The sequence below is a fragment of the Vipera ursinii genome (genome assembly GCF_947247035.1).
Source record: "Vipera ursinii genome assembly, chromosome: 2".
NCBI classification, from domain to species: domain Eukaryota; kingdom Metazoa; phylum Chordata; class Lepidosauria; order Squamata; family Viperidae; genus Vipera; species Vipera ursinii.
In genome coordinates, this window is record NC_139513.1 from 222,868,681 (window position 1) to 222,886,209 (window position 17,529).

General features: G+C 36.3%; 1 protein-coding gene across 6 annotated transcripts in view; it reads right to left on the bottom strand.

Moving 5' to 3' along the window:
- UHRF2 (ubiquitin like with PHD and ring finger domains 2) overlaps window positions 1–17,529 on the bottom strand; it is a 62,447-nt gene that overhangs the window by 35,881 nt on the left and 9,037 nt on the right. For all 6 annotated transcript variants that reach the window (XR_014491189.1, XR_014491190.1, XR_014491191.1 and 3 more), the window contains exons 2-3: window positions 15,913–16,155; window positions 6,755–7,014 (exon numbers count right to left, since the gene is read on the bottom strand). Coding sequence is in view for 3 of the 6 variants with exons in the window: in XM_083352543.1 (XP_083208669.1) it covers window positions 6,755–7,014; window positions 15,913–16,155 (503 nt within the window). In the remaining 3 variants the exon portion in view is untranslated. The remainder of the gene's footprint in view (window positions 1–6,754; window positions 7,015–15,912; window positions 16,156–17,529) is intronic.

Here is a 17,529-nt window from a genome sequence, read left to right on the forward strand (position 1 = left end):
CATAAATGCAGATAACATGATAGAATATGTACAGTACTTTTCTCCTTGGATTCATAAATTTAGTATAGTTATGGTTGCTATGCATGTTTTCTATAGGGGAAAAACTGTCTAACTGGGTGTGATAGAAAGATAACAGTATTGAAAAGAAATTGATTCCTTTGGTAAACAGAAAAACGCTTACTGAGAACAGTAAAAAGATAAGCTCAATATTTTGGGATGAAAATTACTGTAGAAAAGGAGAAAAAATGCAATGGATATCATCCAGATTTTCTATGCTCTTATGAATAAGTTGATATTCCATAACCTGCAAGCCGATGATCTATTCTCTAGTAATATAAATTAGCAATGATAACATTTAATCCTCCGAGATGCCATATTTTCTCACTAACGTCTGCTTTCTGAAAGCAGAATATGCATATAGATTTCTGGGTGATATCATGAGTAAAGTATTTAATAAAGAAGCAAAATGAAAAAATGCAACATGATTTTGCATAGATTCTTCAATTATATTAACCAGTAACCCTGGATTTTATTTAGGTGAAGCATTTCCTAGATACATGTTACATAGTGGGAAAAAGTAAGCATGGATTATTGTTTCAGAAGAATCAGCAGTCTAAAGAAAACCCACAAGAATCCAAACTGATATATTTTATTAATACAATTCCAAGATACTAACAATGCAGAAAACAAGGCCAAAGACAAAACATTCAGTTGGCTGTGCTGACTGTTTGCACTGAGATAGAGCAGAACTAAATATATTGACACAAAACAACAGAAATCAGCATATCCTTTAAAGTACAGTCTGAGGGCATAGAATGGCATTTTTTTTTGTTTTCCAAGTAAAAACTTCAGCTTGAAATATAAACCTGTTCTTCTTATTTGTAAAATAAATTGTGTGGTGTTGTTGATGGAGGCAGATATCCCAATAATATAGATATAGCATACCTTGAAACATGGTGTAGTTAAATACACAAAATTCTGCCAAAATTTGTTGTTGCTTACAATGAAGAAATATGTCACCAAAATCATTACACACAATTTTTATACCCAAAGATTCATGACCACTGACTAATGACCACAATTTCAGATGTATACAACTTCTCCTATGAATTATTTCAGAACAGGTAAAAAAACCACTGAACTTTGCCCAATCACAAGAACCTAGCTTCAAGAGTGGAATTAGCAGCACAGATTATATACAAGCAGTTCAGCGAACTATTCAAAGTTCTAAATCGAAAGAATACCAGACAGAACTACACAGACTTCACTGAAAAGTGTTAAATTGAATGCTACGTTTGATGTTTACGGAGCATCGAGTTACCATCCAGGTAAAGACTCTCACCATCAAGATATAAAAAATAGTTTGACAAAGTAATCTAATTTTACCAAAACATTTTCAGGAAGTCTAGAAGAAATATTCCAATGACTGTACTAGTGCTAGAAATAAACTTGTGATAAATATCTTTTTTTAAACTAACCACTTATGAACTGTAAATATAGAAAATTAATGAAAAATATTATTAAAAGTGACAAATATCTTATTTTCTCCAACTACACTGAAAACATGAAAAAATTATAGAATTACCGTATTTTTTGGACCATAAGACGCACCTGACCATAAGACGCACACAGTTTTTAGAGCAGGCAAACAAGAAAAAAAAAATTCTGAACCAAATAGTACCAGTATACTAAAACAGGGCTTTTCAACCTTTTCATCCATTGTACCACTTTTAGGACAAGGCAATGTCCGAGTACCACCAGTCGCCCAGCAAGGTGTCAAAAACTTGACCCCCCACCAAAAAAGGAAAAAAAATGATAAAGTACAGGTAGTCCTTGACTTACAATGATTCACTTAGTGACTGTTCAAAGTTACGACGGCACTGAAAAAAGTGACTTATGACCATTTTTGACTGTTGCAGCATCCCCAGGGTCATGTGATTTACATTCAGATGCTTGGCAATCGATTCATATTTATGATGGTTACATTGTTCCAGGGTCATGTGATCGCCTTTTGCAACCTTCTGAGAAGCAGTTAGTGGGGAAACCAGATTCACTTAACAATCATGTTACTAATTTAATTTCTCTCTCTCCTTCTCTTTCTCTCCCTCTCTCCCTCCCTCCTTCTTTCTCTCTCCTCTCTCTCTCCCTTTCTCTCCATCTCCCTTTCCCTATTTTTCTCTTTCCCTCTATCTCTCCCTTTCTCTCTCTCCCTCTATTTCCCTCCCTTTCTTTCTCCTCTCTCCCTATTTTTCTTTCCCTCTTTCTCCCTTCTCTCTCGCTCTATTTCCCTCCCTCTTTCTTTCTCCTTCTCTCTCTCCCTCTTTCTCTGTTTCTTTCTCTCCCTCTTTTCCTCTCCCTTTCTCTCCCTCTATTTCTCTCCCTTTCTTTCTCCTCTCTCTCTCCCTTTCTCTCCCTCCCTATTTCTTTCTCCTTCTCTCTCTCTCTCTTTCTCTCTCCCTCCCTCTCCCATTCTCCCTTCCTTCCTTCCCTTCCTTCCTTCCCTCCCTCTTTGTCCTTCCCTCTCTGCATTAGAGCAGTACCTGCGGAGGCGGCCCAGCGGCCCGGCTTTCTCTTGCAGAAAGCAAGCTGAAACGGAGCTAGGGAGATTGCCAGAAATGCGAATCAGCCGATCTCGCACTCCTGCAAACTCCCTCGCTCGGTTTCAGCTTCCCTTGCTACAAGAGAAAGCAGGCTGAAACGAGGGAGATTGCAGCAGCGCGAGATCAGCCGATTCGCATTCCTGGCAGTCTCCCTCACTCCGTTTCAGCCTGCTTCCTCTTGTAGCAAGGGAAGCTGAAACCGAGTGAGGCAGATTACAGGAGCGTGAGATCGGCGTTTCTCAGCACGTGCCGATTCGTGCTCCTGGCGATCTCCCTTGCTTTCTACTTGCAGAGGTTGGGGCTGGCCATACGGATCACCTTCGGACCATAAGACGCACCCTCGTTTCCCCCCCACTTTTGGGGGAAAAAAGTGCGTTTTATGGTCTGAAAAATACGGTAAATGTCAGCAGCAACTAATCAGGTTTCACAATGAAACACAAGATGATATAAGTCATGTTCAACAACTATTCCCAACTTTTGCCAATAAAATTTGAAAATCATGAACTAGAGATTAATAGTTATGACCATATCAAAGGATTAGCATGAAGGAGATATTATAAAAGAAATTTTGAAACTAGGTTGAAGAGATTTGGAAAATCTCATGCTGTATTCAAGAGCAAATGCTTAACATAACACACCATGACAAGAATAAAAGCATAATATGTATATGACCTAATAAAATGGTAGTCTCGTAGAAATTGCAAATGAGCTAGCCATATTGCATGATGAACAGATCAACAGTGGACGACAACAGCAATCCGTGACTGGATATTGACTGACATTTAAGAAAATGTATAGTACTCAATTTAAAGGTGTTGTAGACAGTATAGAGCAGGGGTTTCAAACTGCCGGCCCATGGGCCGGATGCGTCACGCGGAAGCCACACCCACCCCATTACCAACAATGGCAAAACAGTCCCGATACGTCACGCGACATCATGTGACGTCGTGTTTGACCTGTTTGGTATAGAGGATGGCCTTGATGAATAAAGGGAAGATCTGTTGCCAACGCAACAATCACATAAACAAGGCCTGAGCCCCTACCTAGTAAGAGATTTATGAAAAAGCTTCTAATAGCTCCCTTCCCATTCACGTAAAGGTAAGAAGAGAGGGAGGGAGGAAGTACATTCAAAGTTGCAAGATTCTACTACAGCTGTTCTAATAAAAGTAGTTTTAGGCCCACATAGTGTCTCTTTATTAGTCTGATCTATTTTATAATGTTGATAGATTAAACTAGAAACAAATTGCAATGTGCTGAAGAAGTTGGAAAGCAGTTAAAGAGGTCTTCTTCCTGCAGTGGATTAATTTGGGCTGTTCATAGTACTGACAGATAAGCTGAAAAGCTTGATAGTTTGTTTACACACAGAACATCTACACAGCATGTAGCTTACTTTCTAGTCATTTACGATACTCAATCATAACCAGGAAATGAATACTGAACTTCATAATTGATATTGGGTCATATATCAGTAATGTAAATTTCTATTGGAAGAAATTTATTCAGGGAAACATCCAAGTAGAATCAAGCTCAACAAGAGATCTGAATTATTATAATAGCCAAGAACCAGTTCCAATCACCTCTGCCACTGATTATGCTGACTGGGACTGATAGAACTTTGAATCCAACAGATCTGCGAGCTTTTCCACCTGCATTAACATTTCAGTCAACTTGAGTGGTTATTTTCATAATCAAAATCAATCTCAGCCTGAAGTTTTATGGAGCCAGAAAGTAAATAGATAATTAAAATGAAATTAATCTTCTTCCATGTGATGTTTTAAATTGATTTAGGCATATCTCAAGGTTCTATAAATGCCAATGGACCCTTCTTGTTTAGAAGCTCACTCCTATGTTGTTTATAGTTTACATAAATTATTATTGTTATTATTTATTGAACTTATATACCGCCCTTCTCCCATAGGACCCAGGGCAGTTCATAAGGCAATTAAAACATTACAATACAAAAAGTTAATAATTAAAATAGATTAAATTATCCTTGATTAAAAATCTAAAATAAATAGTTTGCTGCATAATGGTGCTCAAAACTAACTTGCCTAAAAAAGCAAGACAGATTTGTATCACAATAGAATCCCCTTCCTACTTCAACCTATTAGGTTTAATATTGCTACAGTTTACTTAATTCCTAACTCATGAATAATTATTATTGGTGAATTTTTTATTTCAATATATTTAGACTGAGGTATGCAGCTATATTTTTTCTTTCTCTTTTTAATGTTTAACTCAGCTTTACAACTTGTAACTTTCAGAATTAGAAACTGACACTTTGAAACTTTAAGGAATTATAGCAGAAGACCAGATATTACTATATGCAGTTGCTATGTTATAAATAAACAGAAATAATTATTCCTAATGTAATTTTATAATAAATAAACTTTATAAACTATCTGGTTATTCAATAAATTGTAAACTATCAGACTTCGTGTCTGGTGATAGTATTAATTACAATCAGTTTAAGGAGTGGTATTTTAGGTTCTGTTCTTCTACCTCAGTAGAAGAATTCACAGGATGGTTTTCCATCATTTTGGGGCAAATCTAAAGAGAATTTGTCCAGAATTCTTAGGGTATTTGGGTAAATAAATGTGATTAGGATGAACCCAGGATGACTTACATGTTTTCAATCATATTATTTTCAACAAGTATACAGGTTATTCAGCAAGTATCTATGAGAAAGGCATCCTCTCAGATAATCCTTGCACAAATTACATCTTAAGAAAATTTTCAACTTAATTTGCTACGCATCCAGGGTTATCACTGAGCATTCATTTTAGATGTTTTGTAGAATTATAAATATTAATATACATCTAATATTAATAAAATGTAGTTAATTCCATTTTATTTATTCACATTAAGATTTCACAAAAATATTAGATTGAGATAAACATTGACTATGAAAATAACCACTAACATTGACTTCAAAATTGAACTCTTTGGACTTATTGACTCTATTGAAATCCTAGCAAGTACTGTAATACCTATTTATTTACTTTTAATACCTACATGTAATGCTGTAAGATATGAAAAACACTATGCTGCAAAATACAGATTTAATTCATTTAGCACTGAAAAAAATTACCTTATATTGTGAGACAACACCAATTAAAACTGATATGTACATCCATTTGTAGGATGAACGCTGTCTCTGCAATATTATTTATTTTGGATCAACTCTACATTCTTGGATCAACTCTACATCTCTTAACAACTTTCACAGAATGAAAAAAACATGTAATTTTGACTTTTTTTTCAAGCATTTTATTATTCAGTCTTTTCATCCATCTGGGAGGAATAATCTTGTTTTTGCAGGAAGGTGGTGAGTTTTATATTGTTTTTATATGACCTCTGGAATAATGAGCTTGAACGTAGGTTTACTTAAACTAGTTGAATGCTACTTTCAGTAATGTGAGATAGCTTTCTGTTATCTTATAATAAGGTTACCCAACAAAAAGATATTTTCTTATAATGGATAGAAAATAGGCAACAAAAGCTAAGGTACGTGTGTGTGTATAAGATAAAATGTAATGTAATATTATAATTTAAAATATTCTGGTTATGGACATAGGATTTTCATAGTTGCTTTAGTTTGTAAGTAAATCCAATAATTTTTTTCTATCTCCCTTTGATATTTCTTATGGTAAAGTATTTATATGGTTCTTATCTGCTTCCCTGAATAAAGGGAAATAAGATTTTCACGTTTACTCAGATGAAACACACACTATAAAAATTAATAAATACTGGCAAAATGAGTTTCCAACAAGAATCCCAAATCTTAACAGTATATCAGTTTTTGTTTGGTACCTTTCAATATTTTAAGGAAGCACTGATTTCACTACATTAATATCTTCCACAAGAAACATAGCCGCCCTAATTCTAATTACAGTATTGAATATGGCTCATGTCTCACACAGCCAACTGAACTTTTTTTTAAAAAATAACAAAAAACTAAATACTATATCCAAACTTTCCCCCAAATCATGTCACTCTTAAAAAAAATAATATATCAATGACACGTTTTATAACTTTTAAAATATTATTTCCTTTGAAGTCAAAATGTGAACCTGTTTTAAGGATCCCATTTACTTATCTTATATCAACCACATACTCAATGGCATCCTCATAATAATATCAGCAGCACTTACTCATCATACTTGATATGATAAATAATATCTTCAGTATCCATATAATCTGTATAAGATGTGGAAGGTGTATTGTCCAAATTATTTGTATTTTCTCTAGAATGGTCTTGGCTCAAGTTTCCATTAGTCCTTTTGTAATTACTGCCACTCTTTCCTTGAGCTTTTCCATTTTTATGTCCTTTTGTTGCTCGAGTTACATTTTCTATATGAGCTTCGAACCAGGATCCAATAGTGACATCTCGGGCATCCACCAATTCATTTATCTAAAAATAAATTTGACATTTAGTGAATGTTACACTGTAGAAACAAACAACTAATGTGATGATGTTGAGCTTCTGTGCTAACTACATTTACACTTAAAATTTAATTCTAGTTTTGTCTGTATACTGCCTATATTGAAAGTTGTAAAAACAGATTTCATAAAGTAGGATAGTCCTTTTTTCTTCCCTATTGGAATTCCCCAAACCTCTGAAGCAGATCTGAAGTTGTGCAGAAAATGTGTGAAGACAAAGAAATGCTGGTGAATGCCACTTTAGCAGCGAACTATTGCCATTAAATCTGATAAATCTGATTGTCAGAAAATTGTTTTAAAACAGAAGTTGCACAGAAACCATACGTTTAATTAAAATAGAAGTACTAGGCTATATAATATTCTTTTCACAGTATTATTCATTATCACCAATGATTTAATGTATCTGCAATTTTTTAATACAGGTATGCCCAACCTGTGGATTGCATTCAGCCATGGACAGCTAATAATGCTGCCTCACAAGATCATAAACTTTTAACATTATGTGTTTTTATAACTAATATTATTAGTTATATTTTATATGTGGCCCAAGACAATTTTTCTTCATTTTATGCAGCCCAGGCAAGCCAGACAGTTGGACACCCATTACATTTGTTGCCTCTATTTTAACTGGATGTTTCTAACTATTTACTGTTTTCCTAATATTAATATTTTTCTGTAGAATTCATCATACAATATTTAAATAATTGAATCAAGAATATTTTTCCCTCTTGCTATGTACCATATACACTTAATATTTTGCATATAATCTAAATATTTATTAAACTTGATAAATATACTTTTAAATAACAAACGTTAAACAAACATTGCATAAAACAAGTCTTGCTGTGCACCCAAAATCATGAACTCAGCCACCACCACTGCACCAGCCTTTAACAACAGACTCCTCTCATGTAGTAAATTTTCATTTTAAAATTTTTTAGTTTCCTACATTTTGCTGAAAAATGCATTTAATATTTTTTAAAATATGCCCCTAAACCTATCCTAATTAAAGTCACATTACAGATACCAATTAATGTCATTCTTGCAGATTGCCATGAAAATAGTCAGATTAACTTCCTTAACTTTCTCCATACCCCAGATTGCCCAACCTCTGCAGCATATCTAGGAAAGCTACAGAAACAGAAAGAAATTGATTTGTAGTAATACATTCCACTGATGGAAGTATAAGTCTGTTTATATAGATACCCAATGATATCCATAGACAACATATTTTAAAATGAATAAAATACGGTTTAAAATATAGTATCGTAAACCAACGACCTAAAATATAGGTTTCCAAGATAAATTTTCAGGGACAGTGAAAGCAGTAAATTATATTCACTATCTGTGCTTAAAATCTGACCATAGTAAGTAATTTGAAAACAGAATAGAGACCAAACATTTTTTATATTCGCATAATAAATTCTTTCATAACGAAGCCATACAATTTAATATTTCCCTAAATCTTTCCAGGGGCTAAAATTGTGTTATTCTTTATATGTGGAAGAATTCAAGGGGGTGGTAGGACAAAAGCAGTTTTTCCTCTGTTGTAGCCTCCAGGCATGATCCTAAAGATGTTCCTAGCATCTTAGCATCCAATTAACTTTTTGCATGGTGATTAAGAATGTGTAATTCACAACTTAGAAATCCACAATTTAGATCAGATGGGCACAATTTATCAAGAAGAAAGGACACATTGATAAATTAAAATTTCTTGCGGGTCACGAGAAAGTATTTGGAGTCCTGATCAGCTGTTTGGTGGCCAGCAGTGATGAAACCATGGGAGGTGATGGCAGCAGTGAGCCCTGGAGGTATTCAGAAGCATGTCTTTTGTTGACAATGGCTATACATTTACTACTTTTTATAAAATATTTGTGAACCTCATGCAACACATGGACAGTGTGTTGTGCAGGCCTGGTCTACATGGTTGGAATCTGATAGGTTGGGTGACCATCTATATTTGTCAAGCCCCATTTAGGGCAAATCCCATATAGCTACGTAGTGAAACTACATCAATTGCAGAAAGACATAGTTAATGCTAGCCAGCATAAAAATATAATCTTGTAAATTCCCAGGCAGATGCACACTGCACAAATTAAGTCATAGTGTCTTTGAAATAATTCCTTCACAGCCTCCCCCCCCCCCACCCCCAGATCTGGCCTGTGTTGCTTCTTCTCAAATAAACTGAAATCCTCCTCCCCCACCACCTTCCCACATTCATTCACATTTATTGTACATACCAAGAAATGTGTTGCAACTTGAAGTTGGAAAATCACTGAGAAGCAATCATATTAAGTACTAGGCCAAAATTTCAGCCTCTGCACTTATGTACAGAATAGCACACACAGAATCAACAGCCATTTCTTTTTATGTGGACATACTCTCCTTATTTCTCTCTCTCTCTCTCTCTCTCTCTCTCTCTCTCTCTCTCTCTCTCTGTGTGTGTCTGTGTGTACATGTGTACACATATATACACACATACACAAACATATTTTCCAGGAGGAGAAAGAGAAGTTCTCTTTCTTTCTACATGAAATGAGTTTATAATCGTTGTTCCTCTGCTGCCAACTGCAAAAAAAGAATTTAATGAATTTGCTGGGAAAGAAGGAAACGCCATAGGGAAAAAAATTCTTAAAACTACTGTACTTCATCTATTATAACAAGAATATAGTGATTTTAAATAACTTTGTAGGAGGAAATGATACAAATAATCCCCTGCAGATTAACTAAAAAGTAAACCGGGACTATTTGGAAGTGATGATCCCAAGGCTTGAAGCAGGAGGCCACTTACATAGGTTCCATGGTCACATTTTTAAAAGATGAACTCAGAAAAGGTCTGCCAAGTGCTGCCATCTTCTAAGATTACATCTCTATATACTATCTCAAATAAGAGATAAAAAATTTGACTTGAAACGAGAATAGAAACAAGGAGCGGTGGTTTAATATATAAACTATATGTGATAATTATAATTTTAAAAAGCGAAGACACTTTTGGAATCTTAAATGGGAAATTCAGGATTTGACAATGGAGAAATCCCAGAACTGAAAAGTCTCATGCATTTACATGCACATGCACTTACATAAACCCAGAGTTCTCACATCTGTAAATTTTCATTTCATAAAGCTGTTCTTCCTTTTTTAAAAAAATACTTTTTGCACATATTTATATGAAATATAAAATTTGTCACTCCAATAAATAACCTCTAATCTAGATGTTACTAGATGCCACTGTTCCAAACGTTGGATTATTTCAATGCCTTTGAACTACAAAGTAGTTTATAAGCATTGACAGACAAGATAGCTCTCAATCTGACCAATCATTACATTTGCAATTGTTAAAACACTACTTACTTTAAGGTATTTTCCTTTTCCCCTGCACAGCCGTGTTTATACAGATTTAAAAAATGTTCCTATGCTGCAGAGGCACTTATAATTTCAAACAAATTATTGTTTAGGGAGTGGGAGAGGAAAATTGTTTGGATAGGTCACAAAAGTAAACTGGACCAAATGAACTTGAACTTTTCTTTCTCAGTAAATGAAATCTAGTACAATCATAAACCAAGAATTATAAATAAGGAATAATAATAACAACAACAACAATAATAATAAAGTTGGAAGGGACCTTGGAGGTCATCTAGTCCAACCCCCTGCTCAGGCAGAAAACTCTATACCATTTCAGAAAATGGCTGCCCAGTCTCTTCTTAAAAACTTCCAGTGTTGGAGCATTCCCATTACCAAGCTAAATGTTACTTTTCTAAAGGCTAACATAATTCTATACAAATATCATGAAAATAGATAGCATCCATTTTTATGATCCACTACCACAATGAAAATCACTTTCAGAAAAACTATTTACAGGCAAAAGAAGACATGATAGTCCTCTATACGAGGAAAGAGATATGAGGCAGAAAGCTGATAAAAGGAAGGAATGGATTAAAGAAAAATCAGCCACGACAGAAGGACAAGCATACAACTGATAAGAAGGGAAGAGCAGGCTATAAAACCAATAGGTTCGAAAGAATAACCACACAAGGATAGTGTCTGTGTAATATAGATTCAAAATACACTCAGAGCTGAATTTATATATGAACTTGACCCTAACAAAAATACTGGGCCACATATAGTACTATTTTATAATTTAGAATGATGGGCCTTCTTGTTCCAGCTATTCTATATGCTCTTCTACTTTGTTCCTCTGAACCTGGACACTGTGTCCATTTGCTTTATCCTCTACGGTATAGAGATGAAAGAATCAATGGAACAGAGGATGAGCTGGATGAAACTATCTTAAGGACTGAATCTGGTCATAATCCATTCGCTGGAACCACTAGATCATAAGCCTCACAAAACAAATAACACTTTTCTGGCATAAGATGAATGAGAGTTATGACCATACTTCAGTTACTGCATTCAAGTTAGAAGCATAGGTACAATGGCCTAAGAACCGAACTATTAACAATGCTTGAATTCCAGCTGCAGCAGTATGTATTTCAACAAATGTCTATGGTAACTGAATATTAAACAAGGCAAATAAAAAGGCTTTTATATTTTCAGCCACATCAAGCAGGACATGTGTTCACACAGAATACAGCTTATAAAAGCATGTCAGAAAACAGAAAAGTATTATTTAAAAAATTGTGTCACAATAAGAAATACCAAATTACAGTACTGTAATAAAAGAAGAAAATTCTCAATGATATATATCTATTAATTTTCAGAGATTCCATAAGCATTATTTAAAAGATTTCCAACAGAAATCAGAAACCAAGAGTAAGCCAAGAAATAAACTGCCACATTCATAATTCATATTTTCCTGAGCCCTTGTAGTTACAGTTCAAGCTAAGGGGAAAAAAACATAGCTCCTTTAAGGACTACTGACAGGTACCTCAAGGGAGGCTACAACAGAATCAAAGTATCTTTGCATGATTTAGAATCCCAATACTACACACATCTAGCATTAACCATATGATTGAGTCTAAACAACCTGTGACCCACTGGGTAATTATTTCAGAGAAATATAATGAACACAGGCAGGCAAAAAAGCAGTGAGAGTAGAAACAACTTCCAATTTTTGCTGATTTCACCACTGACTTTCCTTGTAGGAAACTAGAAGGGAGCATTAGAAATTATGATTATGTGATTGTGGCAAACAGCAGTGGCATGGCAGCACTGGGTCAACCACAACTTTGCCAAAATTTCAATCCCACCGATCTGGGATTTTGGATGCATTCCTTCAGTTAGCCCATTTGAGGAATGTTAATTCAATAACTGTTGCCTATGATGCACCGTTCCTACCAATTGAAGGTTACAGTTAACTAGCAGGCAAATGCACAGATATAGCATGGCATGATTTCTACTTAATGGTTTTATTATTGATTATGGCACAAGAATAGTTATTTTGAATTTTCTGATTTGGTCTTGCCTTCATATTTATCAATAAAAATTATCATCTGTTCTTTTTAAAAGAAGAAATAGTTAACAGTATTATACTAAATTGGAAATTATACCTAATCAGTTACATATTCTCTAAGGAAGCATTTTCACAATAAACTATGTAACAAAAACACTTTTCTGTAATACATTCAATCATAGGGCTAGTAGAGACTCAATAAAGCTGTGTTTAATCAACTGATTATAGGTCAACAGTTGTGTTTGAAAGTGACTTGTCTTATGACCATAGCTGTGATTATTACCTAGGAAGAAACAAAATCTAAAATTATAAGCTAGGTTAATGATCACATTTTTGAAGCCTAGTTCTGAAAAAAAGTTTTCAGTTTTGCAAAGCAAACATTTTACTGTTTCTTGTTGTCCTGTTGTTACCCTAAACACGTTCTTGATAAACTTCCATAACAAAGAGATTCCTTGATAAAAAGTTTAATCTCAGTAAGCAGAACGGTTGGAAGGTACCTTAGAGGTCTTCTAATCCAACGCCCTGTTCAGGCAGGAAACCTTATACCAAGGGTGTCAAACTCAATTTCATTGAGGGCCACATCAGCATTGTTGTTGCTCTCGGGGGGGGGGGACAGGTGGGCATGGCCAGAGTGGACGCAGCCTACTGGGTGGGCGTGGCTGGAGTGCATATGGCCTACTGGGTGGGCATGGCCTGGGCAGGAGTGGGACAGATCTGGGGTCTCTGGGCAGAAGGAGGGTCTCTGGGCCAGGGCCAAGGCAGCGGGGGCCATTCCCTCACTGTTTCCAGGATGGCTTCGGGGGCCACACAAAACCACTTCGTGGGCCGGATCCGACCCCCGGGCCTTGTGTTTGACATGTCTGCCTTATACCATTTGAGACAAATGGCTGTCCAATCTCTTCTTAAACACCTCGTGTCGGAGCACCCACAACTTCTGGAGGCAAATCATTCCACTGATTAATTGTTCTAACTGTAAGGAAATTTCTCCTTAGTTCTAGGTTGGTTCTGTCCATGATTAATTTCCATCCATTGCTTCTTGTCCTACCTCAGGACAAGAATAGGAGAATAGATTGACTATTCCCTTAAATATTGGAACCTTGCTGTCATGTTACCCCCAGTCCTTCTTTTCATTAAACTAGACATACTAAATTCCTGCAACTGTTCTTTGTATGTTTTCGCCTCCAGCCCCCTAATCATCTTTCTTGCTCTTGTCTGCAATCTTTCTAGAGTTTCAACATCTTTTTTATATTTTGGTGACCAAAACTGGGTACAATGTTCTAAGTGTGGTCTTACCAGGGCATTATAAAGTGGTAGTTACACTTCACATGATCTTGATTTTATCCCTCTGTTAAAGCAGCTTAGAACTGTGTTGACTGTTTAGCAGCTGAGACACTGCTGGCTCACGTTTAAGTGATTGTCATTTGAAAGTAAATGGATCCTTACTTAACCAGCATCATTTTGATATAAATTCTCCATCACTTCCCTCTTTTTAATAACTCATGGTTTCTCACTGTCAATCTACCTTAGCAAAAAGATCTTTGGTTTTTATTTGGTCAATGAGGTGTTTAGGACCAGGTACTGTATAAGTGGAATTTTAAAAAACCAGAACTGAAAAAGATTGTTAAAGGTCAAAAGCAAATGTTACTACTGTTCTGTTTCTTGTAAAAAAAAATAAAAAAAAACTTTTCTGGATGAAGCAGTCACAATAGTGTACTAAGATATATTAGCATACATACTATGTATATGATAATAAATTAACTAAAGTGCTAATTAATGTTTCATCTCATTATAAAAATGCTAAGAAACTAGATTGACTAGTTTACGGTTCTGGCTAAATATAGGGAAAAGGGAGTACAACGTCTGCAAGAATTCCACCAAGAGCCACTCAGTCTAAAGAATAGTTTTTCTTCCTTTAACTAAAAAAATCTAGAAAGGGACACTGACATTGAAAAAATATATTAATTCAGTTTACGGATTCAGAAATAATACTGGTCATGGTTCAGATATAAGATCCATAAGCAAATGATTGTTTCCAATCAACTATTATGTTGAAATGCCAAGGGCAGATTTTAGTACTAAATGCAAATGCTACTATTATTATTCATAATTTAAAATATGCACTGCAGAAAGATAGGAGGGAGAAAGAAGACCCTGTTATTTCTTTTTATTATTCCTTTGTTTTGTTTATTTAACAAAAATAAAAGCCTGCTAACAACATACATGAATAGCCAGTGTTTTAGAGTATTGATCTAGAACCAGGAAGGCCCATATTTAAATCCATTCTTTCAACATGGAAACTCTCTCAGCCCAACTTACCTCTTCAGGTTTCTGTGGGTTAAATGGAGAATGCAATATTAACTCACCTTTAGCCCCTAAAGAAAATGTAGGATAGAAATCTAATTATTTTTAATTAATCAATTAAAGTGAGACAGTTTGATGCAGTAGGTAAGGCACCAGGATAGAAAATGGGAAACTATGAGTTCTAGTCCTGCCTCAGGTACAAAGTCAGCTAGGTGACTATGATCCAATCACTCTCTCTTAGCCTTAGAAAGAAGGCAATGGTAAACTATTTCCTAAATCTTGTCAAAAAGAATTGCAGGAACTTGTCCAGGCAGTTACCAGGAATAGTTATTATTATTAAAATCTTTCCCAAATTTATTCCAATGTAATATACTATTGCCCCATAATTTTCACCCAGCAGACTTTAATTCTAGAATCATGGCACCTTTAGTCCAATATACAGTACATAAAAGTAGACAGTTTAAAAAGGCTGAATAAAATGTCTGGCCAATTCGTATTTCTGATTACAGAAATTGCCTCCATCTGATATCTTCTCCTGTGTTATATTTGCCTAGCACAACCAGCCACTTTATTCTAGAGAGCCCTAAGCTTCGAAAAAATATGAAGCTAGAGACTGCTGTGGAGAGGAGGGGATGGCTAAGTTGCTTTTCCACTAGCATTTCTCTCTTCTAGCTATCAGATTTTTTTTTTAATCCCATTTATATCCCGCCCTTCTCCGAAGACTCAGGGCGGCTTACAATCTAAGAAGCACAAATCAATGTGCTTAGCAATAGCCTTCATTCTATGTATATGCCTGCTTATTAGGGCTTTCGCCCCCCCCCCCCCAAGCGGCATTTTTACAAAGTCAGCTTATTGCCCCCAACAATCTGGGTCCTCATTTTACCTACGTCGGAAGGATGGAAGGCTGAGTCAACCTTGAGCCTGGTGGGACTCAAACCTGCACTAATTGCAGGCAGCTGGTGTTACTTAAAGAGGCATTAGCCCACTGCTCCACCAAGGCTCTAAAACCAAGATTTAAAATAGAAAAATCATTATAATATATTTCCTGTTCTAGAACAGGCATTCAATACATAGTCCTTATTTTTACAAGATGAATTCACAATCATCTTGGAAATATAACTGGGAGTCACAGTCAAGATTAAAAAATAAAACAAATACCTTGTATTCACCAATGCCAGGATCTATAAGAAACGAGCGAGCTGATGTAGATGGCAAACTCGAGGATCCACTGTTCACTCCTTGTTTGATTTTATTCTTACAGTTGGTAACCGCACAGGGACCGGGCTTTCCATCTTTTTTATTCAAAATTGTAGAAGGAACATCAGACTCTGAGCGTATCAAAAGCTGAACTATATCATTCAGTCCAACATTATAATCAAATAAGGTATGGCCATCTTCAAGCTATTAAAAAAATGCAACAAAAAAATCCATCAGAAAAATATATATTAAAAGAAATCAATATAGTATAAAAATATGAAAATGAAAAACAGAAAAAGCTTGCATGAAAATTATGTTTATGATATACAGAATAACTGGTATTAATAACATATTATCTTTGGTTTTTAGGGGATTTAGAACCCTCAGTGAAAAGGTGAAAAGGCCTCTCGTCTGTGGAGTTCCTCAGGGGTCGGTCCTCTCGCCTCTCCTGTTCAACATCTATATGAAGCCACTGGGTGAGATCATTCGTGGTTTTGGGGTTGGGTATCATCAGTATGCTGATGATACCCAGCTCTTCATCTCTACCCCAAACCACCCCAGTGATGCCCTCGATGTGATGTCCCATTGCCTGGAGGCGGTTCAGGTCTGGATGGGGAGGAACAGGCTTCGGCTCAATCCCGACAAAACTGAGTGGTTGTGTGTGCCAGCATCTCGGGAATTTCAGGTTATTCCATCTTTAACCATGGGGGTGAGTTATTACCCCCCCCCCGTAGATAGGGCTCGCAACTTGGGTGTCCTCCTGGATTCACAGCTAAATTTGGAAGATCATATAGGAGCTGTGACCAGGGGGGCTTTTGCCCAGGTTCGCCTGGTGCGCCAGTTGCGACCCTATCTGGACCGGGATGCCCTGCGTACAGTCACTCATGCGCTCGTGACCTCTCGTATATACTACTGCAATGCTCTGTACATGGGGCTGCCCTTGAGGACCACTCGGAGGCTTCAACTGGTGCAGAATGCGGCCGCGCGAGTTGTGACGCGGGTCTCCCGATACTCCCATGTAACACCTCTACTCCATGAGCTGCATTGGGTTCCAGTTGCCCTCCGGGTGAGATTCAAGGTGCTGGTGATTACCTATAAAGCCCTAAATGGCATGGGTCCGGATTACTTACGGGAGCACCTGCTGCCGGCGTCTACTTCCCTTCGTCCTGTGCGCTCCCACAGAGAGGGCTTCCTCAGGGTGCCACCGGTCAGAGAGTGCCGGCTGGCGGCCCCCAGGGGGAGAGCATTCTCTGTGGGCGCGCCAGCCCTTTGGAATCAATTACCAGTTGAGCTCCGGATGGCTCCTGACCTTCGCTCTTTCTGCCGTGATCTGAAAACTTACCTATTTGAACAAGCCGGCCTGGTCTAATGGGTTTGGGGTATTTTATTTAGTATTTTTAATTATTTATTGTAATGGGCTAGCTCTATTTAATTTTATTTTTAACTTTTGTATATTGTATTTTTATTGTATTTTTATTGCCCTGTACACCGCCCTGAGTCCTTCAGGCAAAGGGCGGTATAGAAATTAAATAAAATAAATAAATAAATAAAATGCCATAATATACTAATTTATTTAGT